Here is a 27,551-nt window from a genome sequence, read left to right as displayed (position 1 = left end):
TGTATATTTCTAATCTTATATTATCTGCTCAGAACTGGATTATATGAGGCTCCTTCTTCACAGCTGTATAAAATGCACTCTGAAGTGGATTATATGGCAGTGTGGAGTCAAGATAACCCAGTGCAAAGCAGATAATATAAGATTATAAATGGGTTATATAGCTGTGTGAAAGGGCCTTGAGTCTACACTGCCATATAATCCAGTGCAAATTAGATAATCTGTGGAAGAAGCCTAAGTGAGGCCTAAATCTGCCTGTCCCCTAACTGAAACCTGGCTGTCCCTTGGTTGCTAGGCAACCAAGTGGGCAGAGATTAGCCCTCTAAACTGGCAGCAATTGGATAAAAACAATTATTGCTCTCCCTCTAATTAGGACTTTATTTTTCTTTTCTTTTTGTTGTATCAACCTTGAGGCGTGTATGATGGGTTGTGTTGTCAAATTTTGAGGTTGGGGGGCCTGTAGTTTTGTTGTTTTGTGAATGGCCGTGATGCCATCACTCTTTTATATATATAGATTATATATAGATCAATACTAATTCTACATTCTACAATGTTCTTTTACAATTGTTTCCTGCCATTCACTTTATAAGGGTCTGCTTTATTACTTAAATCTATTTAAATACATTGCACTGAAATTCGTTCCCTTCGTTCCTTCCTTAACCTGTACATATTTTCTTAACTTCTCCACCAACTCTTACTTTGCCATCCCTTCATGCCTCTAGTGCATAATATAAAGGCCATCTATTCATATATTGTAATAACAATATTAATTCTCTACCTTAGTATTGCGAGATTGGCAGTTTCATGGTTCTACAGCAATAGTGAATTGCTGTAGATATAGGATGCATTAATTTTTATATTAGTCATGAGGAAAATATCTATTCCAAACACATTTTTACCAAGGTTTTATTGTTCTAAGCACATGACAGCAACACGCTTTCATCAGTTGCGGATTTCAGCTACAGAATGGGGTAGGAGCAAAACCAAGATACTGCACAATAAAATATACTTAAGTGCTGATATTAGAACTATTTGTGTGAGAGTAAATAGAAATTTCTCTACTCCCCTTTAAAAACGCTTCTGAAATGAAGAGGATCTAGGAATGCCCCATAACCACACACAAAACATACCACAGACATAAGCTGCACCATCTGAAATTACTCATCAATCATGGCATTTGGACTATCATGAAAAGAAGAACTAAATAGAGACCAAGCAGCCCTGAGAAAGGATGTAACTTCCAAAGAAGGGCATCGTAGTGACACTGGAACGATGTGCATTTTTGAAACAGGCCACAAGAGATATTGTCCCACAATAGCAACTGATCCCTAAGCCCAATATTTGTGGTTATGTGCTAAAACATCTGAAAACATTCCTGAAAACCTGACTATCAATCTCGTTCCTATTCAAGACAAGTCAATAAGAGAACAAGCAGCAGCAAAGATCCACTGTGTGCTCCCAATATGACTTACAGAAGGATCCAATGATTTCCATGTTTTTGTTTATAGTATTGTATAATTCACATCTGCAGAATACTATATACCAATAAATACTGGATAAAAGCATCCAAAAGCCTTTAGTGAGTATGAGCTCTAAGTCTAATGTACGAGCAATGTCTAGTGAAATCTTAAACGATACAGTAGTCATGAGGTTTTTTCTAACCTCACATCATGGCTATAGAAAGCAGAGATTGTGCACAGAAAATATGCAAATCGTTTTTATGATATTATTTACATATCCTGACTTTGTCCTTGTACAATTCAGAGGCCTCAATAGATGGGTATATCTCACCTCTTATCTCCTTGGGATAACAGCAGACTTCACCATGAATATTGAGTATTATCATGGAATTTAAGTGTGTTTGAAATAGAGTCTATTGAATAGATCATGCCTGACAAAACATAAAATTAAAGTGTTGTTTTCACTATGAAAGCTGACACTGAAAATGTATAACATATTGCTGTCCTAGTAACAATATTTGTTTTGAAAATATTTATTCAAACAGTGAAACAATTATTAAATCTGTACAAAATTTCAATTACAAAATGTAAAGTTGCAAAGAAATAAGCTTTTCTTACAGAACAGTTTATTCATATGAAGAAAATACTAGTTCCTGCATAAGCTAAAATAATGATAGAGAGCAAAGATGGGGAACATGTGGTCCTCCAGATGTTGTTGACTGTATCACTCACTGCTGGTTATACCAGCTAGGGCTAAAAAAAACACTGTCGTTCAACAGTATCTGGATCAACATGTACTCATCTGTGATAAACATACACAAAATTATTACACCAACACTAAATTCAGTGAAAGCATCATATTGAAACAGATTTTCTTTCAATCCAGGGATTTATTTTAAACAAGTCTTGTCGGAACTCAGTAGAGACATCTTTTGAGAGGGAAAGATTTTGAAGCTTTTTGGCCAGGGATTAAGTAGACCTGGAAATAAAAGAAATACATTCAGACAACTGTTTATATTTCTGTAACATTCCAAAAGAACCTACAACAAGGTGTCCAACAAGTAATTTTCATACACTAGATGATGTTAATACACTATGGAGATGTTTACTCTTTTCTAACATTTCTAAATTTGTCAAGAGTAAAAAAAATAATTATAACAATTTGCAAATAACAAGATTGCTTCCATGGATTACTACAAGAATTTCAGCATCTGGTTGAAGGCTGGCATAAGCAACATGTTCAAAAAGCATATTAATGTTTCAGAAATTCATTTAAAGCCAGAAACAAGTCCAAAAAGATGCCTGTCTAAATGCATTGCAATTACGTTACAATTAGTTTGTAAATACACAGATATGCTCTGCCTTGTCTCAGCTCATTACCAATTCAAACAATTTGCCCTTCTGGGATCAATTGTTTGCTAATAAATAATTGTTTGCAGCCACAAAATGATATTAAGTACTATTCTTATTAGTTTTGCTCCTACATCCTGTAATAAGATTCTGAACTAACGAATTCCCAAGAGTCTAACCTTAACCTTGCTGTGTTTAACAGCCCAGGAAATGATGAACCATCTGTTTCAGAAAATAATGGACAGCCAAGAGGAAATATTGTTTAATTGTAGATTAACCTCCTCAGAAAGCAGAACGAAGCATCTCCATAATTAGAAAACACAAAACAATGAGAGAAACAGCTGAAGTCAAAATGATAGAGTCAGGTCTTCAATCCACTGATGGCCATTTTCCATGTTACAGTTCTCATTAATGTAAACTATTTGCAGGAGCACACCATTTCAAAAATGTAATATTAGAAATGTATCCAAGTATTTTTAATACAAAGAATTTTCGTGACTGAATGTTTATATGTTTAACTTATACCAGCCCAAAAGGCTCACACTTTCCAAAAAGCGAAAAGGGAAATGGACTAAAAATCTGAAATATAAACAAGCTCTAAGAAGGACTAGCATCAAATATGTATTATGTTATGGAATTACAATACTATTTATACAGAAATCGTGTGTTTTTGTTGTTTAATTTAAAAGTTCAGACTGTATTGTGTTATAAATTGCAAATGTAATAAAAATGATAAAAATTTGAAATACTGAATTTTTTTATGTTACAGGTCATAAAGTTAAGAACACCTGGATAATCAATTTTCCCTCGTTGGAAATCAAATGTACACCCCAAAGCCTAAAGTGAATATGATTCTGATTTCATCAGAATACTGCCTGAAAAGATAAAGTGGGGGGGTGGGTCTTGTCTTAAAAGGCAATTGGGTTGTTGTGTGTTTTCCAGGCTTTATGGCCATGTTCCAGAAGTATTCTTTCCTGACATTTCGCATCCGCAGAGGTTGTGAGGTATGGAGAAACTAAGCAAGGAAAGTTTATTTATATCTGTGGAAAGTCCAGGGTGACAGAAGAACTCTTGTCGGAGGGCAGTGTGAATGTTGTAGTTAATAACCTAAATTAGCATTGAATAGCTTCATCTCCTGATTTCTTCCTGCCTGGGAGCATCCTTTGTTCAGTCATTAGCTGCCCCTAGTTGATTGCTACCCTTGAAGGGTTTCAGAAGCACACATACAAAGCTCCGCTTCATGCAAGAACCATGTCAAAAAAAAAAAATCCCCCCTAACCTATCCAAAACCCTACCCTCTCTGAAATATCTTTCCTTTTACTCCATTTCTCATTGAAAAGGATGGGAACAAGAAGTGAATGATTTCCTTGCACTATTTTTGGAAAAATTGGGAAATAAGTTATTTTCGCACACTGAGAAGATGCAGCCCATGGAGGGCTGGGGAATGGAAAACTGACTTCAACTTTTGCTTCAAGTTGTTCATTCCTATTTTGAAAGTATTTCTTAAAGTTATATTTACAAAAAATTATAAAATATTGTCCTGTTGGTATCTCCATGCAGATTGAATATGCAATCTAAGAGTGTACTGGACACATTGTCAGCTCTTGAAAGCTATAGGATTCAAAGCAGGCTCACACAGGCAGCTCCGTAGAAACGCTTTATTGAGGACCTTCTTTACAAGATGAAAATGAAGCTAGAACTGACATATTCCCGCCAAACCCCGAGTATATCCACCTTCTACCTTCCCCCCTCCCCACATTCACACGTATCTGTTATAGGGTCCTTTCCCAGGCTGAAAAACCAGAGCTGGCCATAAAACCTATCCCTGGCCAGATGGCTCTTATCATTTAGGTTATCTCCCCGCCACCCACCCACCCCCCTCTGGCAGGATGTGGAGAGTACAGTTGTTATGAATGTTGGGCTTTCACATCCTGACATGACTCCCCACCCTGCAAAAATGACCCTCTGTGAAGACGACCCTGTGGAGAGAGGTAAAAGATGGGACAAAACAATGACATCATCAACAAAAAAAACATAGTTCACAGTTAGGGTCCAGGTTTGTGGGGGAATCGACTGTGAAACAGTTTTATTAGTCTCGGGGCCTTAACATGTTCAGCCACCACCCACTCAGGATGTAAGGTTCTTGAAATCCACTGGACTAAGTAGGACAGTTTCTCATGAGTCCTCTTGGAGTCTAAAATGTCTTTGATTTCAAAATGGGTATGTGCTCCCACCATGATGGGAACGGGGTCTGAATCTGGCTTATTCCATTTGTGAGTGGAACATGCTGGTTTCAGTAGGGTAACATGAAATACAGGGTGTACTTTGCGCCAACTATGAGGCAGCTGCAGTCTTACCGCCACCGGGTTCACCATGGCCGAGATAGGGAAGGGCCCAATGTATCTTGAGCTCAACTTCCAGGATGGTTGGGTGGGTTTCAAGTGTTTGGTAGACAAATACACTAAGTCACCCACTTTGAAGTCCAAGTGCGCTACCCTCTGTTTATCCGCATATTTTTTGTAATCCAACTTAGTCGAATGCAGTGCCTCCTGGATCGAAGGCCAAGAGGCAGCAATCTTCTCGCCCCAGTCTCCCGGCTTTGTGTTGGTGGGTGGACCCTTTTGTAACGTGGGAAATGGCGGAAAGTCCCTGCCGCTCACAACTTTAAACGGTGGTCTGAATTATTAATGCAGTATTCCGCAAAAGGAAGAAAAGAGGACCACTGATTTTGTTGGTATGTGCTGTAGCAACAGAGAAAGTGCTGAGGGGTCTTTTAGACCCGTTCTGTGGCTCCATCTGTCTCCGGATGGAATGCTGTGCTTAGGGCCCTTTTGGTTCCTAAAAGGCCCAGGAAAGATTTCCAAAATTTGGATGTGAATTGAGGCCCCCTGTCACTTATGATTTGCTCAAGGCATCCATGTAAGTGAAACACATGTTGCAGAAACAATTTGGCCAACTCAGGTGTTGTTGGAAGTCTTTTAAGGGGAATGAAGTGGGCCTGTTTGGAGAACAGGTCAACAATAGTCCAGATAGTGTTGAAACCGTTACTATCGGGTAAGTCTACAACCGTTACTATTGGGTAAGTCCATAGCTATATCAGTCCATGGCTTTGAAGGGTTGGCCACCAACTGCAACAACTCCGAGGGCTTGCCCACTTTTTGTTTGGCCTTAGCACACACAGGACATTCCTGTAAATAGTCTTTCACATCTTTGCGCATGGTTGGCCACTAGAATTGCCTGTTTAACAACTTTAAGGTTTTAGTAAGTCCAAAATGGCCAGAGTTTGGAATCATGGCCTTGGGCCATTACCTTCCCCCGGAGGCTTTCCAGCACATAGTATTTTGAACCATAAGTCCATAGGTCCCCTTTTTGGGACAGTTCATCTCTATGGGACTGAAGCCAAGAGTCTGTATCATCAGCTGATTTTAACTCCTGGGACAGTTCTTGAATTTGGCCACTGGGGGAGGTTTGTCCTTGATTGTGGCCCGGGTTTGTACCAACAATCCCAGTTGTTCTTTTGTGAACACAGGTCCGACTTCTCCCAGGGCCGAATAGTCCGTATCGGGCATGCGTGAGAGCGTATCCGCCAGTCAATTTTGCCTTCCCGGGAAAAACTTCAACTTAAAATTGAATCGGCTGAAAAATTGGGCCCACCGTAGTTGTTTCCCGTTCAATCTTTGGGGGATTTGTAAAGCCTGCAAATTGTTATGGTCAGTCCACACCTCAAATGGAACGTCTGTTCCTTCCAAGAAATGGCGCCAATGACTTAGGGCTGATCTCACTGCAAAGGATTCCTTCTCCCACATGTCCCATCTCTTCTGAGTTTCAGTGAACTTTTTTGACAAATAGGCACAAGGTTTTAAGTTACCCTCTTCATCAGCTTGTAACAGGATTGTCCCATAAGCCACCTCTGAGGTGTCGCAGTGCAACACAAAAGGTTTGTCTAGCTGGGCATGGACCAAGATGGTGAATCTCTCTTTTAGCTCCTCAAACACTTTTTGGCACTCAGGCGTCCAGACTAGTCTGCCGCTCGGTGTCTTTGTCTTACGAGTCTAGTCTCCCCCTTCCCCTAAGTTTTTAGTAAATCTGTCAGGGGTAGGGTCAACTTGGCGAAGTCCTTTATGAACTGCCTATAGAAATTGGCGAATCCCAGGAACCCCTGTAACTGTCTTCGGGTTTTGGGGATTTCCCACGCGAAGACAACCTGCACTTTGGCCAGATCCATCGCTAGCCCCTTTGTGGAGATCCGAAACCCCAAATAGTCTAACTCAGTCCTGTGGAACTCACATTTGGAGAGTTTGGCATAAAGCTGATTCTCCTTTAGGATTCCTAAGACCTTAAGGGTCAAATTGACATGGTCGTCCAGAGATTGGCTGTATAGGAGTATGTCATCAAGAAAAACAATCACCCCTTTATACAATAGATTGTGAAAGATCTCATTAATAAACTGCATGATTACTCCTGGGGCGCCTTTTAAACCAAATGCCATGACTTTATGTTCAAACTGCCCCAGGTGGCAATTAAAAGCTGTCTTTCAATAGTCCTCATCCCTTATTCAAATTCTATAAAAGGCTTCTCGCAAGTCCAGTTTGGTAAAGATCCGTGCCTTCCCCAGTTGGGCTAAGATTTTGGACATTAGTAGGAGTGGGTACGGCTTTGAGGTGCATATTGCGTTCAGGCCTCTATAGTCCACCACTAACCTAAGACAGCCATCAGATTTCAGATGGAAAAAGACCGGGGCTGCCATTGGGGACTGTGATGGTTCGATGAAACCCCTCTCTAAGTTCTTATCGATGAATTCCCTGAGCGCCTTCTTCTCGGGTTCCAACATGGCATACAGTTTTGGCTTTGGCAGCTTGGCACCTGGCTGTATTTCAATTGCACAATCAGTTTTTCTATGGGGGGGCAACTGGTCACTCTCCTTCTCACTGAAAACTTCCACAAGGTATTGGTATACCTTGGGTATTTGTCCTAGCGGGACATCCTGTGATGTGGCGGCCACCACCCCATCAGACCTTAGTTCTTTTATGGGTCTCGGGGTGCTCTTGCACCCACATCCCATCCTTGAAGGTAAAGGTTTCCCCTATTCAATCAGTTTGCCAAGGGATGTCTAATATGACTGGCTGATGTACCATAGTAGGAATTACAAACTGTATAGTCTCTGAGTGGGTGCTCATAGTCATCCTTAAGGACCCCGTTTTTTCCCCTTACTGGGGCCCCATATGCTGCTGTTCCATCCAGCTGTGAGAAGACTACAGGTGTCTTTAGGGGATATGGTTCACTCCCAGCTTCCCAGCCAATTCGGGGATGATTAAGCATCTAGTGCACCCGCAATCGAGCATAGCATCCGTCTCTACCTGAGTTTTGGTTTTGGGGTTTAGCAATCTTACTCTAATCCTCACAATGTCACAATTGAGGGTTTTCGACTCACCTACGCTCTCCGCTGATTTGATTTGTTTCCGGGCGTTTAAAACAGATCCCGGTCGTTTCCCGATGAGTCTAGGATTCCTTCTTTAGTGGTAAAGGTGAGCAGGAGTTAGCTACTGCTGATTGGCTATGTGTCGCCATGGTAACGTAGCTGCTTCTTTAGAAATGTAACTATTTTGAGGCTAGCAAGAAAGGGGCAGAGCTAGCTGGATGAAAAAAAAGGAGGGAGTGTTTTAAAAAAGAGTCAGTTATGTTCAGGTTCTAGCGAGGGGAGCTAGAAGAAAGATATCTGTGTGTTCAGTTTAGTTTCTAGCCTGTGTGTTAGAAAGAAGATATATGTGTTCAAGTGTGCAACTACAAATGCTGTGTTGAAGTATAAAAGACTAAGTTAGGTTCATGTTTCCAGCGAGGTAAAGCTGAGGAAAAGGAATACCGTTGAGACAAAGTTTCAGTCAAGTGGTTGATGTTAAAGAATGAAAGATATTATCTATATTATATACGAATGAAACTGAAGAAGGAAACCTTTGCAACAAGTTACGCTTTTTGGGCTAAAGAAACCACAAATAAATATTTCTTTGTTTTTAATAAAGACAGTATTCTTGAGTGGTGAATTGCTCTACATAGTCAGCGGAAGATTTGTCTCACATTCTTCCCCTCAGTGTCACATCATCTCATACATGCACATGCACAGGCTCAAGTGTTTATAACTGGCACTGGCTGGGATCCTGAAATAAGGATCGCCCCCTGCCATAGTGGAATTTGAGAGATCCCATATTAAAAAGGCATGGCAAAGGTGTGGGATATTAAGAAAAAGATTCCCTCAGCCTAAATGTGAAGGGCTTTGGGCTAGGTGTCTCACATTTAATGGTGGCGGTGGTTGGGATCTGGAAAAAAGATATTTCCCCCCTGCCTGTTTGAGAAGCCTCTCTTGTGCCTTTTTGAAGTGAGCCTCGCAGTGAGCTTTCGCCCTCTCCTCCGCTAGAGGGTCCTCAAACCTCTCGCGGAGAGCTTTCAGGAAATGCTCCAAGCTCCTCAGCTCGGGGGCATCGGTGTCATACATCTGCATTAGCCAGTCTGCGACTGCTTCCTTTAGGTTCGCCCCCACAGTGTGGATTTTTGTGCTTTCTGAGGAAAATTGTTCCCCAAAATCTTGCATATCATGTCTTATATTAGTAATGAAATAAGACAACTGTCTTGGATCCCTGTTGAACTTCACATGGAACTTCCCCTTACTCGGTGTCATCTGACTCCTCCCTGACAGGCTCGTTGGGAAAGACAATGTCCCTTGCAGCTGTAAGTCATCCTCATCGTCCATGAAGCCCTCTCGACCAGGGGAACGGGACATGGTAACCTTCATGGGTTGGGCTCCCCTTTGGTCTCTCTGCTCAGCTGCCGCCATCCTGGATGTGGCCATCTCTTGACACATCAGATTAATCAGTCGAGACTGCTTCTCCAATGCCCTCTCCAGCACATCCATTCTCCTCTCGAGTCTCCTGGTTCCCAGGGCCTCCTCTCCGACCTCCTCCGGGTCATCCCTCACATGGATCTTTCGTCTCATCGTCACTCCTCCGCCAGCGGATATCTGGGTGGAAGTCAGTGATCTCCACGACGCGTCCACTCCCCCCTCACTCAACGCAGGCGACAGATTTCCTTCATTCCCCGGATCTCTGGCACCCCGCGAGCTCGCCTGGTACTCCTCAAGGAGCGCGAGCTCCAACGGGTTGTCGTCTGTGATGGAGTTCATGCTTTCACCGACAAGGATGCTCCTCACAGGATGAGCAGGAAAAAGAGAGTTCTAGCTTAATGTCAGCTCTTGAAAGCTATAGGATTCAAAGCAGGTTCACACAGGCAGCTCCATAGAAACGCTTTATTGAGGACCTTCTTTACAAGATGAAAATGAAGCTAGAACTGACGTATTCCTGCCAAACCCTGAGTATATCCACCTCCTATCTTCCCCCTCCCCACATTCACACGTATCTGTTATATGGTCCATTCCCAGGCTGAAAAACCAGAGCTGGCCATAAAACCCATCCCTGGCCAGATGGCTCTTATCATCTAGGTTATCTCCCACCCACCCCCATTGCTCTGGCAGGATGTGGAGAGTACAATTGTTATGAATGCTGGGCTTTCACATCCTGACACACATGCTGGCACTGTGGAATATTGCCAATGGATTTCTGTCAAATGTTCTGAACCTATCCCTAAGGCAGGAAATGTTTTGAAGGATGTAAGTAATATTGCACTCCTATACATACTTTTCTGGAACTAGACATTCTAGATTTAATAACAATTGGCTTTTTGAACACAAACATTTTACTACTGAATATAACTTTTGAAAAAGCCATTTAAGAAAACATCCTCCCCAAGAGAACAGAAACAAGCAATAAGTAATCTATTGGAGGCCAGCTTCCATACTGTACTAAGCCAGTCATGGAAAACAAATAAAATAATAATCAGCACATAAGGATATGACCTTTCAATGTATCAAGGCAGTGGAATACAATATTATTTTTTCCTGAAAGTACCCTTCATAAGGAATTATCAGAAGTCCAGCTAACAGGAAAAGAATTCTGCAGGTGGGAAAGGAACATGGTCTAGCCCCGCAAATTATTCAGAGTTCATAAACTCTTTTTTCTTTTTACGTGTCTGGAGCAACGTGAGAAATTGCAAGTCGCTTCTGGTGTCAGAAAAATGGCTATCTGCAAGGATGTTGCCCAGGGGACATCTAGATGTTTTGATGTTTTTACCATCCTTGTAAAAACTTTTCTCATGTCCCCGCATGGAGCTGGAGCTGATAGAGGGAGCTCATCTGCGCTTTCCCTGGTTGGATTCGAACCAGCAACCTTCAGGTCAGCAACCCAACCTTCATCAGTCCTGCCGGCACAAGGGTTTAACCCACTGTGCCACCGGGGGCTCCAAATCCTCTGAAACACATTCTTCATAAGTGTGGTCCTCTGTAACTCTCTGGCACAGTAGGGCTGTGATAGGATCTCCTCTATCAGGACTTCTGGAAGAAATCCCATCACAACTCACTCTAACATGTTGCTCCTCTGCATTCTAATTATTAATGTTTTCTACTCAATACTTTAAGCAACCATATGTTAAGGCTCTTTAAAAAGGGGAAATACGTATTTTGAAATTTAACAATTCTGCACACAGGGACACTGAATGTTTGCACCATTTTGTCCGATGTGCAGTATGCTGCTGAAATGACTACTCTTGCAAAATGGATACGGGAAGCATTAACCACTGCTTTCTGTGGTATCTAATAAAAGAATACTACTATGCAAACACTGCATGAAGCAAATTTCAAATTTTAATAGGCAGTAATACACAAGGTGTTAAGATTATACCTTCTTCCTCCAACAATTGTCTTGCAGAGGTAGTTCAGTCTACACTAATTTTGCATGGTCACATAAGCTACTATCAAAAGCGTGAAAAGAAAATCCCCAACATATATTTTATACACACAGTAAAGGCCACTTCAGACAAGAGTTTGAATTGGAGACAACATGGATGCATCTCACTTTCTCTCCAACACAATAAGAATACTTTCCATTGCAATGTTTTGTGTCCTTGCCATTTTACTAATATGCACATAAATAATATAATAAAAGACCAGGTTTTTTCTCTAGATACAACTGTACTCACATATTTGTTCCACCTCTCATATACTAGTAGTAAGCAAGGCTGACAGGGCGGCAGTCAGAACAGCTAATACACAAAGCTTCTAAACACAATGTGCACATAGATTTTCTTGCTACTTTGATACAATGTAAGGACAAAATGAAATGTATGTGTGGCTAAGGGAAAGGATTTACAAGGCGTCCAGCTTTAGCCTAGATTCTTTAGCTCTGGGCAACAAAAAGACAATGTTTCCTTTGCCAGGAAATGTAACATAACCCTGATCATCAAAGAGATACAAATAACTTTAAAATTATTTTCTTGCCATTTATGATTTCTATATCCAGTTCAGCCATGGCATATTTTTGCAAATAGCTGAAACCTACATGCACAGACTGCCAATAGTTTGAAATCTTAAGGATCCAATATAATTAGATTTGCCCATAGGAATTATCCAGAATTCTTCAATTTAATTTTAAAGCAATGAGTTAGTAATAACACTATGCCTTCATATAATAGTGCCTATTCAAGAAGAATGAGAGTTTGAAATTCTTCTGCTTCAAAACAAGTAGACAGTTTTATCCACCAGTCGTCCATCAACCTACGGATATTGAAAGCTTGGGGAGAACAAGATAAAATCAACTCCAGTCCTACTGTCAAGCAGCACTATCTACCATGAATCAATAATGCTATTCATGAATTTAGGAAAATTAATAAATCCTGGAATTAACGATATAAAAATCTTAAACACAGGCAAAGCATACTAACTTGGGTTTTGTTTCAGCATCTGTCACTTGGCGAATGTAGATACCATCTTCAGGATGTTCAATGTCATCCATTTCATACATATACGATGATGCTATTGCCAGAGTGGTTCCATCATTGCTAAAGGCTAACGATGCTATACTGGTTGGATAACGATGAAACTGGCAGAGTCTCTTTTTATTAAATGGATCCCAAATATTGACAAATCCATCAGAACCACCTACAAATAGATTTATAAAGATTAGGGCATACAATCACTATTGTTGTAGTTTCTCACCATTAAGCCTGGACAGTAAAATCCAAAGCATTTTGTTCACAGCACAGACCACAATTAATGCAGGTTAAGAATTTCAATATTGACTAAATTATTATAGAATATTGCAAACAAAACGATCTTACCCGAGTTACTAATATGCAAGCCAAGTACAAAGTAGAAATTTCATGTTCCAGATCATATGGAAATTATAAATGTAGGGTTATTTAAAAAGAACTTGTTAGAAGTTCCTTAAGAGAAATGTACCTTTCACACGCAGTTGAACAATGTAACTGAAGAATCAAATCAGATGTCAGTTAATAGCAAAAAAAAAAAAAAACCCTGAGTAATTATGCTTCTATATTACCTGTAGCAAATGTGTTATGGACATTGTGGAAAGAGATGGCATTAACTGGATATATCTGTTCAATATTATTCTCCTTCAGTCTATGGCATTTGAAAGCATATTTTTTCTTCTGCACTTCCAGACTTGGATCCAAATATTCAACTGCAACACGGCCTTCTATAGAACTTAGCACATAGCCCTACAGGACATAAAAGTTATTGCTAAGGTTAAATTATACTTTTTACATAAATATCTGTACTCATACAACATGGATAAATCACACACAACAATTATATATCTCACACATTAACTACTGAGATGCACAAGTGCACTGGAGTCCGAGGGATTCATATAAATTAAATGTCTTTAGAGAAATGAATTGTACTTTATTAATTGTACTCTAATATTCCCTCCTCACACAGAAACATGTATTCTAATTCCAAGATTACAGCTCATTTATGAAAACAAAGAGTATGCACACTAGGCCTTTTAAAGAGAGAGATGAAATCCAAAGAGACTTCTTACTGTGAGACATTTTTACTTGTAAATAATATCAGGAGAAATGTGGGTTCAATTAACACTTCCTCTGCATGAGACAATTCTACATCTTACTATTTACTATCAGGAAAAGTATGTAAAGTTTTTGTTTTCATTTTCCTCCACCTCAGGAAGAGCATAAAATTATGGCTAGACATTACATTATACCTCAGGGAAGGAAATGATGAAACAAAGACTCCCTTATTCAGATCTTAATTCTCTTTGCACCTTTGATAGGTTCAGGAACAGAGCCATGCCTGGCCCAGAAAGGACTCCCAAGGAAACAATTTTATGTAAGACCTATAATAGCATTTCCCAGAACATGAGTTTTCCTGGAACCTAGCATCTATGCTAATCTAGTGTTCCTGCATAATTCAAAACTCTCTGTGAGTTTCATAATTAACACAATAATAAAGTTACTATAAATTTTCAACCATTATTAGCAGCTCGAAATCCCATGAAAAAACTTAATATAGTTTTATTCTGTCAACAACAAAACAAACACAAAATAAACTTCTGATCAAGTCAAGGATAAATCTCAAGATCTAATACAATGGAGATCATTTTTCCCTCACACAGTATTAAAATGAAATTCTGCAGCACAATTTGGGTACCTGTTTGTTAGGAAATGCTCTGATACATCGGGTCTGGTATTTTAAGCTTGATTCTCTTCTCTGTTGAACATAACCCATATTCCTTAAGTCCCACACCAGAACTCTCCGACCAGCTGTTCCCACTATCAGTCTGTCACCAGACACAGACAATGTATACACCTTGGGAAAAATACAGAAAACAATTCATCAAAAGTGTACTTGCAGCCACTTCTGGTTATTTTTTATTTATTTGGGGGGGGGAGGCAATAATCTTATGATTCCTAGGGGATTCTTAGGAAGGACCCCCCCCCCCCCAGCAACTCATTCCTGCATTACAAGGGAAATGTGGAAAACTGTTTGATTTAACTCTCCACAAAATAAAAAAGGCTACAATTAGGCTTATGACCTCATAATTGTTTGGTATCACATTTATAATTGTGGCTCCAAACCCATTTTAAAATCCAGACAGCTTTACTGAGGGACATAATTCTACAAAACTAGTGAGCAGGCTCCTATGGCTCCAACTCCCTCAAACCAGCAAGTTATGGTGCGCAAAAGACTGCGCTAACATTTGTCACACCATTGCTCACTGCTGGGTGAGAGTTGGAGCTTTGTCCTTCAGTACACCTGTCTAATTATAAGTTTGGATTTGGGTATCATATCACAAGATGGAGCATAGCCACATCATAACTACCTGTCCAGTGCAGAATCTTGACCTATATTTTGTAATACGCCCTACATGAGACTGGTGCACATCAGAATACTGAAGTGCTATATACAAAATCAACATCAAACATGTTCAGCCAAACTAAGAATTTAATCGACATCTGACAAAAAACGTTCAGAGTAATAATTAGCTCTTAAAACTTGGTTAGTGTTCTCAAATTATGCCACTGTTTACAAAAAGCACAACTTCTAATAATTCTATACAATTAGCATCCAACTTACAAACAACTCATAGTTAAGAACGAGTGTGAGAAAACAGGAAGTGAGAGAAATCTACCCCTAAGCAGGAAAATTCACTCTTGGGAACATTATCATGGGGAAAGGGAGTCTCCACTGAAGCTCTACCTCTAATCCTCGTTTCCACAAGTTGAATTTTCAAAATCCAATTATCACAGGGACAGAAAGTGCAGTGAAATCTTCTGACCAAGGGCACAAACAGCAAAAGAAACACCACAGGAACCCTTCCCTATGCTATCCAAGGCTGAGTTTTGGATGAAGTTACACTTTAAAAATGTACCTGTTCTGACTTACAAATTAAACTTAAGAACAAACCTACAGCACCTATGTTGTTCATAATTTGACAACTGCCTGTACAAAATAGAACATAAATTGTAATTAAGAACAAATCAGAAACAGGGACTCTACGTCTTTTCCTGCTCCTAACCAAACATGGGTTGTTACTGTATCATTAGGTCAATAGCAAAGATAACCAAAATATTAAATTGGTTCTGATTTTTGAGCTTATTGATACTGGTTAAACGGGGGGGGAGGGGCTTAAGTCTGTAATTTTGCATTCATGAAATCTTTTCCTGATTAATTCATTGACTGGTTAAGTTAATAATTGGAAATATATTAATCTTTAATTGATCAAAATATATTCCACAATCATGTTATTTCGACAGCAAAAACTCGTGACTCCTGAGAAGTTCCATTCTATCCAGAAAATTTAAACTTAGCACATAGGTGTAGAATTACAACCTAAGTTGCTTAAGTACAAACCTTTTCAGGCTGAGAAAATGTTCCTGCATTACAAGGTGTTCTGGGATCCCATAACTTGACTGTTTGATCCCAACTCCCTGTCACCATTACATTCACCTCTGGACAATATTCCACACATCTGATAGGAGCATCATGGGTGCCAACAAGATTTTCTGTTAAAAGGAAGAGGGGATTAAGACACATAGCTATGCTAGTCTTATTGATAATCAAATTTAATGAAAAGAACAGCAATATCTGTACAGCAGTAACTAGGCCTGTGTGTCACTCACTAATGTATGTGCACACTGGGGCATCTTTCAAAGGACGCTTGATCCTCTAATCTTTGCAATAGATATACGCTTCTAAAGTGTTAAATGTAGACTAATAGATATCAACTCAGTATTTCAAAGAAGCTTAAGGAGAGAGCTGGTACCCATGCAGAGACTTTCAAGCAAACAAAAGAGATTTGTGCACCTAACTCTGCTGGACTCCTCTGAAAATGCTAGCCATGAATGACATGCTATAAAGATCTAATAATTGGTGAATGTGGCATGACCACATTAGTTCATGTCTTTTCCTCTTATGAGTAATCAGCCACTTTCAACAAAAGATTGTCAATAAAACCTCCATTCCACATCATCATTCATTTTATCTATGTACCATGTAGTATTAAACTGTTTTAGAAGCTTTTAAAGTGACACTGAATACTTATCCCATAATACCTTACTTTCTTTCTTCAACCTGGGAAAGAAACAAATTACTAGACTTTTAATCCTCTACTGGTTATTTTAAATAGCTTTTTCCTCCACAGTAATAGTCCAATTCTCCAATATCTTTAGTCTGAGCATTTCTTAAACCCCTGACAATATCACAGCCATCAAACCTCGTCCTATAAGGAATCTAAGCAGCTCTTCTGGTATGCTACTAGATTACTAATATCCAAATGCTGAAAAAGGACAAGGAGTACATGTCCAACAGCACAGGGCCTTTAGAAAAGGTGATAAATGCTGATATGGAGCAGAGCTGTAACCTGCTTTAACTGTAGCTTCGAAATCAGCCTCAAGAACTGCACCACACAGAACACATCACAGTTGTTGTATAACCTATTTATCTACTATTTCCCAGTACCAGCAACAACATACATTTTTTATCTTTGAAGCAAATCTGTGGATGAAGGAGATAGCATGCTGGCACACTTTTATATTATGTACTCAAGCAACAGCTTTCTCTCTCACAACCTCCAAGAACTTTTTAAAATCTGAACATTTTGAAAATTTTTATGGAAAAATAAATGTTTGGCTATGTGTCTTATTTTCACCCGTTTCGTCTTAAGTCCCACGTTAAATTTTTTGAACTCAAAGAACTCTGAAGAGCAGTTTAAGAGATTGGGATTAATGCTAAAAAATATTCCAAATACTAGGAGACATCCTGAGATGGTATGAATTTAGCACTCCTCTGATAGTTTGAAAGCAGAATTATGCCCATCTTCCTGAATAAAGTAAAGATTATAAAACTATGGGCATCTAAATTGTCTACAAATACATTTCTAGAAAAGAAAACACAAATGATGCTGTCAAAACTAAACAAACTATTGTATGCAACACATCATACGAACAAAATTGATAGTGTCCACTCTCTCCTTTTAAATAAAAGGATTGTTTATAAATAAACAATTCATTGCATATGCTTTTATAAATTTAGATAGAAAGAAAGCCATATTTTTATTACAAAGCACTCACTTTTCCTCCTTAACAAACTAAAAATGTGTACTGACTAATAAAGCATTAAATGCACAAAATAAAACCAAGAGGAGCACAGCATGGCAATAAATGGAACCACAAAGACTGCTCAGACAAAACCATATGGCATACCGTGTTTCCCCGAAAATAAGACCTCCCCAAAGAATAAGACCTAGCAGGGGTTTGGGGGAATTGCCAAATATAAGGCCTCCCCTGAAAGTAAGACCTAGCAATTAAGGCTGCAGCAGAGTTCCATTGGGAAGCATGGCTACAGGGCAGAAGCAGCACTCATTCATACACACCGGAGGGAGGGAGAGAAAGTGCTTGCTGGCCTTGCCTTGCCTTGCCTGTCCCCCAGCCTCCGTGGCTGCTGCTGCGCTGCCGTTTCTTCCTTCGGAGAGAAGGCTCCGTTCCTGGCCCTGCTCCCTTTGCCCCCATGGCTTCTGATTGGCTCCTGGAGCCAGGGCAAGGGAGGGTGGGAGGGAAGGAAGGAAGAGGGCTTTCCTGCTCTTTCTGTTTCTTAAAGGTACAGGACGCATAGGGATTCTCCTCTCATCCTTATTCCAATCCTATGCCATGAAACTGATTATTTTATACTATTATTCTATTACCATATTATTATCATCATATCTGTTACTATTATTATATCCCATTATTATATTATCCTATTAATATATTTTATATCATTATATTATATTTTTCTATTATTATTATTATATCATATTATTATTCTATTATTATTCTATTATATTTTCATATTATTATATTATTCTGTTATTATTATATTCTATTTTATATTATCCTATTAATATATTTTATATCATTATATTCTATACTATTATTCTATTCTATTATCATATTTTTTTTATTATTAGCATATTCTGTTTTATTATTATATTCCATATTATATTATCCTATTAATATATTTTATATCATTCTATTCCATTCTATTATTCTATTATATTATTCTATTATTATTATATTATTATGCTATTCTGTTATTATATCCCATTATTATATTATCCTATTAATACCATATTATCATATTCTGTTATTTTTATATCCTATTATTATATTATCTCATTAATATATTGTATATCATTATATTATTATTATATTATCATATTATTATTATAGTATATTATATTATTCATCATTCATGACTACATTGAAACTAGAATAGAGAGAAATCAGCGTGGAAACCTTGTGAAACCTAAACTGCAAGAGGTACCATAGATTGTTGCACATGTAAATAATGGTAGTAACAAGAAATTCTTGATAGGATTCATAGTTTGTCTGGTTATGCTGGTTTGTGATGACAACTACTTTACAGTATATAATAAATGTTCATTTTGTTGTTCAACAATAAATGTGAGCTCTTCTTCATGGAAAAATAAGACATCCCCTGAAAATAAGACCTAGTGCATCTTTGGGAGCAAAAATTAATGTAAGACCCTGTCTTATTTTCGGGGAAACAGGGTAGTAAATATCAACCTCTACAACTGCAGGAAAAAGAAAACATTTTTTTACTTTAATATTATGTCTACCAATATCTGAAGAAATATAGCTAACCATATCTTTCTATTTCTACTCAATATTTTTCTGTTTCATGTTTCAGCACAACCTTATACATGCTTACTCCAAATTCTATTAATGGGGCTTACTTTCAGGATGTGGGTGTAGGCTTGCAGCCCTGTTATTGAAGAACGGTGTGTTTTATCCTATTTCAATAGACGTTATTACATTTCAAAATTAGTTTACCTTGATCAGTGTTCAAATCATGCATTTTTAACTGTCGATCTAATCCTCCACTCCAGGCATGTGTTGGATCCTTCAAAGGAAGAAAATGTTTATATCATGTACCTATTGCTGAACTAACAATTTTTAATCAAAACTTGCTTTTAAAAATATTCCTTCTGCAATGTAACTCAGAGATCAATAAAACAAAAAATGATTTATCACTAGCACACCTCTCTCCCAGTCTGTACATGAAAAAAAAATTGGGAAAAGGGATTGGCATTGCTCACCTACTGGTTATCAAAAACTTTCTCCCCATTTCCCTTTAAACATCAGGAGAGAATACTTCTGGAACATGGCCACACAGCCCGAAAGACATACAACAACCTTGTCCAGTGTGTTTGACACAACACTCCAATATTCACAGCTTGAAAAATAATTAATCTAGATGAGATCCTGAGGCACAGAAATAATATAGGGGCTACATGGTTATACATGAAAATAATATAATAATGAAAAAACTATGTGGCTGATTTCCCATATTTCATTATAGGTTTTCACTAAAGGCTATTTTTAGGAAAGACTGTTGATTTTTTTTTAATTCTGACAAGCCACCTGTCTGACTAACATCTACATTTTAACTAAGCTATTAAGTATAAACATTTTAGTATTATTTTAATTGACTTTTTGGCAGGTAGATCCCTGAAGGTAGGAATACAGTAAAAAAAGTATAAAAACAATAATGATAGACACATGTTTAAAAAAGGAATCCAACAGATCCAAGATTAGACCTAAACTGCACACCTGATTATTTACATGCAATACAAATGTATCCATAGAAGGCCATAGCCCTGGTTCTCCATTTGCTTTTTTGATGACCAATAGAAGTCACTTTGGGTCTCATAATGGGAGAAACTTTGGATATAAAATAAATCGTTTTTCTGCCTTGTTTGAATTAGGCTTAAATATTATCACATGGAATTCCTCACTGCATCCAAACAGTGATTCAAGACATCCAAAACTTCCAATTTACTGATAAAACCAAACTTCCTAATTCTAAATATCTTCCCTCATAAAATTTGTGCAAATGTTATAAAAACATAAGATATTGTTAAGTATACAGAAAATGGGGTGAGTTTTGCAAAGGACCAACACCAAGGTAGGAGCAGATATATGTGTTAAGAAAAAACCTAATTCTGGTGGTCATTATATACAGGTGTTCATTAAGGTCGGTAAGTTTGGGACACACCCAGTGGGGTATAACTGGGTGTGTTTCAGGATACATGGTACTTCTCTCCCTTGCTCACTCTTTGGGGATGATGGGAGTTGGAGAAGCCATGCTCTCTGTGTTTATGTGATGCATATAAGAACTATGTAAGTTTTGTTACTTTAAAGGATTTGTTTTTGATGCAATGCCACAAAAGTTTATGTTTTTGACTCTGCTGAACGAAAGTAAATTTATGTTTTCTCTTTCATCTGTGTGAAGCTACTGTATCTTTGATGGACTATTTTCCGCATAAACCACAACGGATAGATACAACACTGATTTTTTGGGGAATCCTATAAATTAGCACTTATGAGACCAGAGTCTCCCAGGAATTTTCAGCCAGACAGAACCATAACAAAACAGTGCACCAAAGTCCCATATGAAAAGAAAGTGGTAAATTCCAATGAAAGTTTAACAAAAGTCTCATAACAACTTCCTTTTAGTAGAAGAGGTACACTATCCTTTTTTTAAAATTGTTTACAACAACTACTACAGCCTTAGCCACTCTTATTAGCCAAGCTCTACAAGTTGTTGATAGACACTTTTGAACTCTGGTGCTGGAGGAAAATCCTGAGAGTGCCTTGGACCGCAAGAAGATCCAACCAGTCCATCCTCCAAGAAATAATGCCCGGCTGCTCACTGGAGGGAAGGATATTAGAGGCAAAGCTGAAGTATTTTGGCCACATCATGAGGAGACAGGAAAGCTTGGAAAAGATCACAATGCTGGGGAAAATGGAAGGAAAAAGGAAGATAGGCCGACCAAGGGCAAGATGGATGGATGGTATCCTTGAAGTGACTGGGTTGACCTTGAAGGAACTGGGGGCGGTGACGGCCGATAGGGCGTGGACTGGTCCATGCGGTCACGAAGAGTCGGACACAACTAAACGACTGAGCAGGATCAACAAGTTGTTGGCTTCACTCCTTCAAGAAATCTGTGTACATAATCTACTTGAACAAACAAAATCTTATAAATCTAAACTGACCCAATCATTCTCTCAGTAAAATCTATGCACCTCAGAAGAGATACAACCAAATGAATATGTTGTATTTGCTTATTAACAAAAATCTGAACTATATATTTTTAAAAGAAAACTAAAGTAGCAATAGCAATTATTTCCCTTTCTCATACTACATAAAACAAAACACCACTTTCACAACAAATTCAAGACACATCAGTATGCTCCAATCATTCAACAAAGGCAAGGATCCAGAAAAACCCATGATCAACTGGGGGTTGAGGTCATCTTAAGCAACAGCCCCGTGCTAGAATCAATAAAAATGGAATCCTGCCTAAAGCTATATCTACCAGGTGAACTAACTGTATTTTCTATCTCCACTTCATACTTATAGGAGTCAAAGCCACAAAATGGTAAAAAAAACTTACATAGAAGGCACAGTCAAGTACAGCTCCTGTATGTTGATATTTGAGCCTCATGCTATTGGCAGGAACATCAAACAATCGAACAGAAGTGTCCCAAGATGAAACAAGCAAAAATTGAGATGTGTTGGGACTGAACTTCACTGATGAGATTCCATCTTCCGGTGGTTGGTTCAACTTAAATTCATTTGATCCAGTCATCTGAATAAGGGTTGTACAAAAGTTAATTCTAGATTTGGAAAGTATTGTCTGAACAGATCTTTGTCTAAAATTTCTAAATAGGCAAGTTTATAAAAGACTAAATTATACCAACATGTTTATCACAAAAGTTCTACTAAATACCATACTTTGACATTTTTTCTAATAAACTACTTATAGCTTGAATCAAAAGAAAAATGTTCAAAAATTCAATACATACTATTGATGCTTGTTAATAATTTGGTATTGTTGTTCTGTGCCTTCAAGTCGTTTATGATTCGTGGCAACCCTAAGAAGCAGCTCAGGGTTTTCTTGGCAAGATTTGGACAGAGGAGGGTTTTCCCTTTTTCTACTCTGAAACTGAAAGAGTGGGTTCCCATAGCCATGTAAAGACTCAAACTCTTATCTCTAAAGTTGTAATCCAATGCACCCCCCATCTCAATCAGGTAATGTTGAATTACAAGGGAGCTTTTGCTCACAAGGTGAGATCTGGCCTGGCCCAATGAATACTTATTTAGAAAGAAGCCTGAATGGTGCTTCCAAATTAAGTATACACATATATATGTATGGGGTCAATTACCCTGAAGGCAGAATATTCACTCTAATCTTGAAAGCCAACAGGACTGGCTCTGGTTAATACTTGAATGGGAGACCACCATTCAAATACTATATATTTTAGAGCAGTATTTCTCAAACTGTGCTCCTCCAGGTGTTTTGGACTCCAGCTCCCTGAAATTCCAGCCAGTTTACCAGCTGTTAGGAACTGTGGGAACTGAAATTTTAAAAATCTGGAGGAGTAGTTTGAGAAACTGTTAGAGTGGCCTTCCACACAGCCATATAACCCAGAGTATCAAGGCAGATAACCCATAATATCTGCTTTAAACTGGATTATCGGAGTCCACACTGTGACATAATCCAGTTCAACGTGGATTGTATACAGCTGTGTGAAAGGGGCTTTAGAGAAAGGAACAGACAAAAATATATCTTAGTATCAAAGCCTAAGAAAACCTTATGAAATTAACGAGACCACCATAAGTAAACACTTGTAGGGACTATATATGCACACAGACACACATCTATCTGTGCCTGATTTGAAGGCACATATAGAGGTGTATGTGTATATAGTCCCAGAAAATGTATACAGCCATATAATTCTAAGAAAATTGCATTTTTCAAAAGCTTTATACACCCTTAACAGGATAAAAGATTCAAATAGGAGAAAAGAGTCATAAAATCACAAGAGAAACTTGAACTGCTATTTGCAACTTTGTGCTTAAACAACATGCCTGCTATGCAGGGATGACAATTTATACACCACACATAAAATTGCAGTTTATGATAGTATTTTTAATTCTGGATGAATCATTATTATAACATTAATGTTTAGTACATAAATGTACTGACTTAGCTTTTAAACACTCACCATAGCGACCACCTGCTAAAGGGTTGATACATTATATATGTGTGTTAGCATAGGTGGAGTGTTCCATATAAAATTCTTGGGAACAAGTGTTTTGAACCTTGGAATACCTGTACAGGCAGTCCCCAAATTATGGACAAGATAGGTTCTAAAGTTTTGTCCTTAAATTGAATTTGTTTGTAAACCGGAACAGGTACATTTTAAAGTGTAATTCCAGCCACTTTTAAACCTCTGAATTGCATAGGAAAGGTTTAAACCCCTGTGGTGTTTTGCTGTTTGTGCCCCTGTTCAGAAGATTTCACCTCACTTTCCATCCCTGTGATAATTGGATTTGGAAAAAAATGTTGCTTACTATGGAAACAAGGATTGGTGATAAAGCTTTAGTGGAGACACCTTTTCCCCATGAAAAAAATATTTAAGTGAATTTCCCTTCCTGGGGTAGATTTCTCTCACTTCCTGTTGTCTCACCCCCATTCTTAACTATGAGTCGTTTTTAAGTCAAATGTTTGTAACTGAGGGACTGCCTGTATATGATGCTGGACCACCTAAGCCTTGAGTATGGTCTAGTATGCCTTCTCTTGTATTCTCAACCATCATGTTCAAAATGGTCATATACCTGACAACATAGAAGGTATGCAACATATATATGTTCTAGAATGCCTCACCTAAATAGTATGGTACGAGCCCCATATCTGTGGGGGATTGCACTGGTTTACGCAGAAATGCAAAACCATGGATGATAGTGAACCCTGTTAAAATGAAAGGCCTCTGGTTCAAGAATACAGCTGGAAGATCTAGAAAATACCTAGAGGACATTTTTTGTTGAATGTGAATAAATAAATGAAAGTGTGGATATTGCTCCCGTGAATACGGGAGTGTTGGAAAAACAACTAAGTGCCTTGCAGTACAGGCAGTCCCCAAGTTACAAACAAGATAGGTTCTGTAGGTTTGTTCTTAAGTAGAATTTCTATGTAAGGCAGGACTGGTACATTTTTAAGTGTAACTCTAGCAATATATATAGGTCCTATCCTATCTGATTTGTCGTCTATCCAAAATATACATTACTGTGCTTTTCTTTTCCATTTCTGGCCAAATAGCTTGACCATTGGTTTGTCTCATCAGATACAAGGTATGCCCAAGGGCTGCTTGTGATCTCTTGGTATCCAGTTCATCAGTTAGCTTTTATTTGTGCTATATGCCCTGCCCATCTTTTTTGCCTCATAGATTTCATTGACCATGTCACGTAACCCGGTTCTTTGACACAGCTCTTTACTGCTGACTTTATCTCTTATTGTCATGCCACACATCCTTCTTTCCATTGCTCTGAGTACCACTAGGTTTTCCTCCTCTAACTTTGTTGTTGCCCATGTTTCAGATGCATATAACATTGCCAGTAAAACTGTAGTGTTGAGGATATCTGCTCTGGCCTTCATTGACAGCTTATCTGTTAGAACTCTCTGGTTTCGATTAAAAGCTGTCCATTCTGAAATTACATGTGATTCATTATGCAATGTGATCTTTATTGATATGTGACTGTTGTTCTAATCCTGGAACAACAGCCTTGGGACTAACTGCACTGGCTCAATGCTATGGAATCCTGATGCAGTATTTGTAGTTTGGTGAGACACCAGCACTCTTTTGCAGAGAAAGCTAAATATCATGTAAAACCGCAACTCCCATTATACAATAGCACTGAGCCATTGTAGTTAAAGAGGTATCAAAATACATTGATTCCACAGTTCTAGGTGTATCCCTGGATATTCTGTGCTCGTTTTAAAATTAATTGATCTCATCAATAATCCTAAAGATTTTTTCTTTACTAACCCTGAATAATAGGAGAATGTGTGTGTGTGTGTGTATAAAAGAGAGTGAGAGCTAGAGAAAGCATTTTTAGATTCAAAACAGAAAAGGGAGACTTAAACTTTCATACCTAACATATGCATATGATATGTGACTGTTGTTGTCATTGTTCTAATCCTGAAACAAGAGCCTCAAAGACATCTTACAAAAGTTAAAACTGTTAAAGTAAAAAGTATCCATGGGAGGTACATTGAATCCAGTTCAAAGCAGATATTGTGGGATTTTTCTGCCTTAATATTGTGGGTTATATGACTGTGTGGAAGGGCTTATAGAATCATAGGCCCCTTCCACACTGTCCTTTATCCCAGGATTTGATACCAGATTATCTGTTTATCCTAGGTTACCTGGCAGTGAGGACTGATATATTCCAGATTAAAGAAGAAAATCGAAGATCAGATCCTGGGATAAAGGGCAGTGTGGTGGGGCCGTTAAATATACACCAGAAAACAGGGTGCCATCAGATCAACTTGGGCTTGGCTGAAAACTTGTTGCTAATTCACACTGAAAAAGTCTTGATGTAACTTATCATGATAAAGGAAATACAAGAAGAAAACATGAAACTTCTGCCAACTGTGGAAACTATTGTCCTTTGTGGCCAACAAGAACTGAGAGTCTTCCAGGCATGCTTTACATCCCAGATTTTCTGCTTTAAACTGGATTATATGAGTCCCCACTGTCAGATAATCTGGGATAAAGAGAAAACCTGGGATCAGATCCTGGGATATAGGACCCGTATGATGGGCTCTGACTTAAAGAGGGAGCAATGATTCAGGACCTATTACCTGTGAAGAACCTTTGCACAATGATTGTAATTTCAGGGCCTTGTTGAGATCTCATACCAGATCAGGAGACAGTGGCCTGAAGTCATCTCTGAAGGGAAAAAGTTGCAACCCCTCCCAAAATATTTTTATGGCTATGAGCTTGGCCACTGTTGCCGGGTTTTGGTCTAAAATTATTTAGTTGCATGTGTTCCTTTTATTTTATCAGTTTTATACTTATTTATTTATGCAATGCTTTTGACATGAAATAAAAAAAACTGCTATATAAGCCTGGGATTTGTACTTGAGAGAGGTACCAGTCCCCTTTGTAGATTCCTCCAGGGCAGTGGTTCTCAACCTGTGGGTCCCCAGGTGTTTTGGCCTACAACTCCCAGAAATCCCAGCTAGTTTGCCAACTGTTAGGATTTCTGGGAGTTGCAGGACAAAACATCTAGGGATCCACGGGTTGAGAACCACTGCTCCAGGGATTCCACAGCATTGAGCCATGGCAGTTAAAGTGGTATCAAACTGCATTAACTGTACAGTGAGGGCCCTTTCACACAGCCATATAACCCAGAATATCAAGGTAGAAAGTCCCAAAATATCTGCTTTGAACTGGGTTATCTGAGTCTACACTGACATATATTCTAGTTCAAAACTGATAATGTGGGATTTTCTGCTTTGCTATTCTGGATTATATGGCTGTGTGGAAGGGTCCTGCAGGGATGCACCCAAAACGTGAATCAAGGCAGGAGGAGAGGGAAGAGAGAGAGAAATAATGGGCGTGGCCTGTAAAGGACCTGTGTAAATAACAATCGATGAGGCCCTTAAGAAATAAAGCTGGGAATGCACTTCATGTTGTCCTTCATAGGCCTGCAAATATCCGGAGCCGCAGGGCAAAGCACCATAGCTCTCCCCACCTTCCTCCCAAGCGAAAATAACAGCAAAGGGTGGGGAAATAGAAGTTATTAAGAAGGGGGAGTCGGCCATTACCTTGTCCTCCAGGGTTTCAAAATTTAGAGGCCTGCCTCACTCACTCACTCGCCTCGCCGCCGCCTTCTTCCTCGACCAACAGAGCGCGCGCAACCAACTCCCACCAACCTCTGAACGCCGCGAGAAGGGATTGGTTGGTTTGAAA

The 27,551-nt window shown here is 38.8% G+C and overlaps 1 protein-coding gene across 1 annotated transcript; it reads right to left on the bottom strand.

The window, feature by feature from the left end:
• Nucleotides 1-887: 887 nt before the first annotated feature.
• On the bottom strand, nt 888-27,551 carry bub3 (BUB3 mitotic checkpoint protein). Its single transcript, XM_003218582.4, has 8 exons — nt 27,407-27,551; nt 22,184-22,378; nt 19,557-19,626; nt 16,078-16,229; nt 14,374-14,532; nt 13,244-13,421; nt 12,627-12,843; nt 888-2,436 (listed from the first exon to the last, which is right to left on the bottom strand). Exons 2-8 carry the CDS (start codon nt 22,376-22,378, stop codon nt 2,427-2,429), a joined length of 981 nt encoding a protein of 326 aa, XP_003218630.1. The 5' UTR covers nt 27,407-27,551; the 3' UTR covers nt 888-2,426.

The sequence above is a fragment of the Anolis carolinensis genome, chromosome 3 (genome assembly GCF_035594765.1).
Source record: "Anolis carolinensis isolate JA03-04 chromosome 3, rAnoCar3.1.pri, whole genome shotgun sequence".
NCBI classification, from domain to species: Eukaryota; Metazoa; Chordata; class Lepidosauria; order Squamata; family Dactyloidae; genus Anolis; species Anolis carolinensis.
The sequence above is the reverse complement of the archived record's forward strand: the minus strand, read 5'-3'. Positions and strand labels throughout refer to the sequence as shown.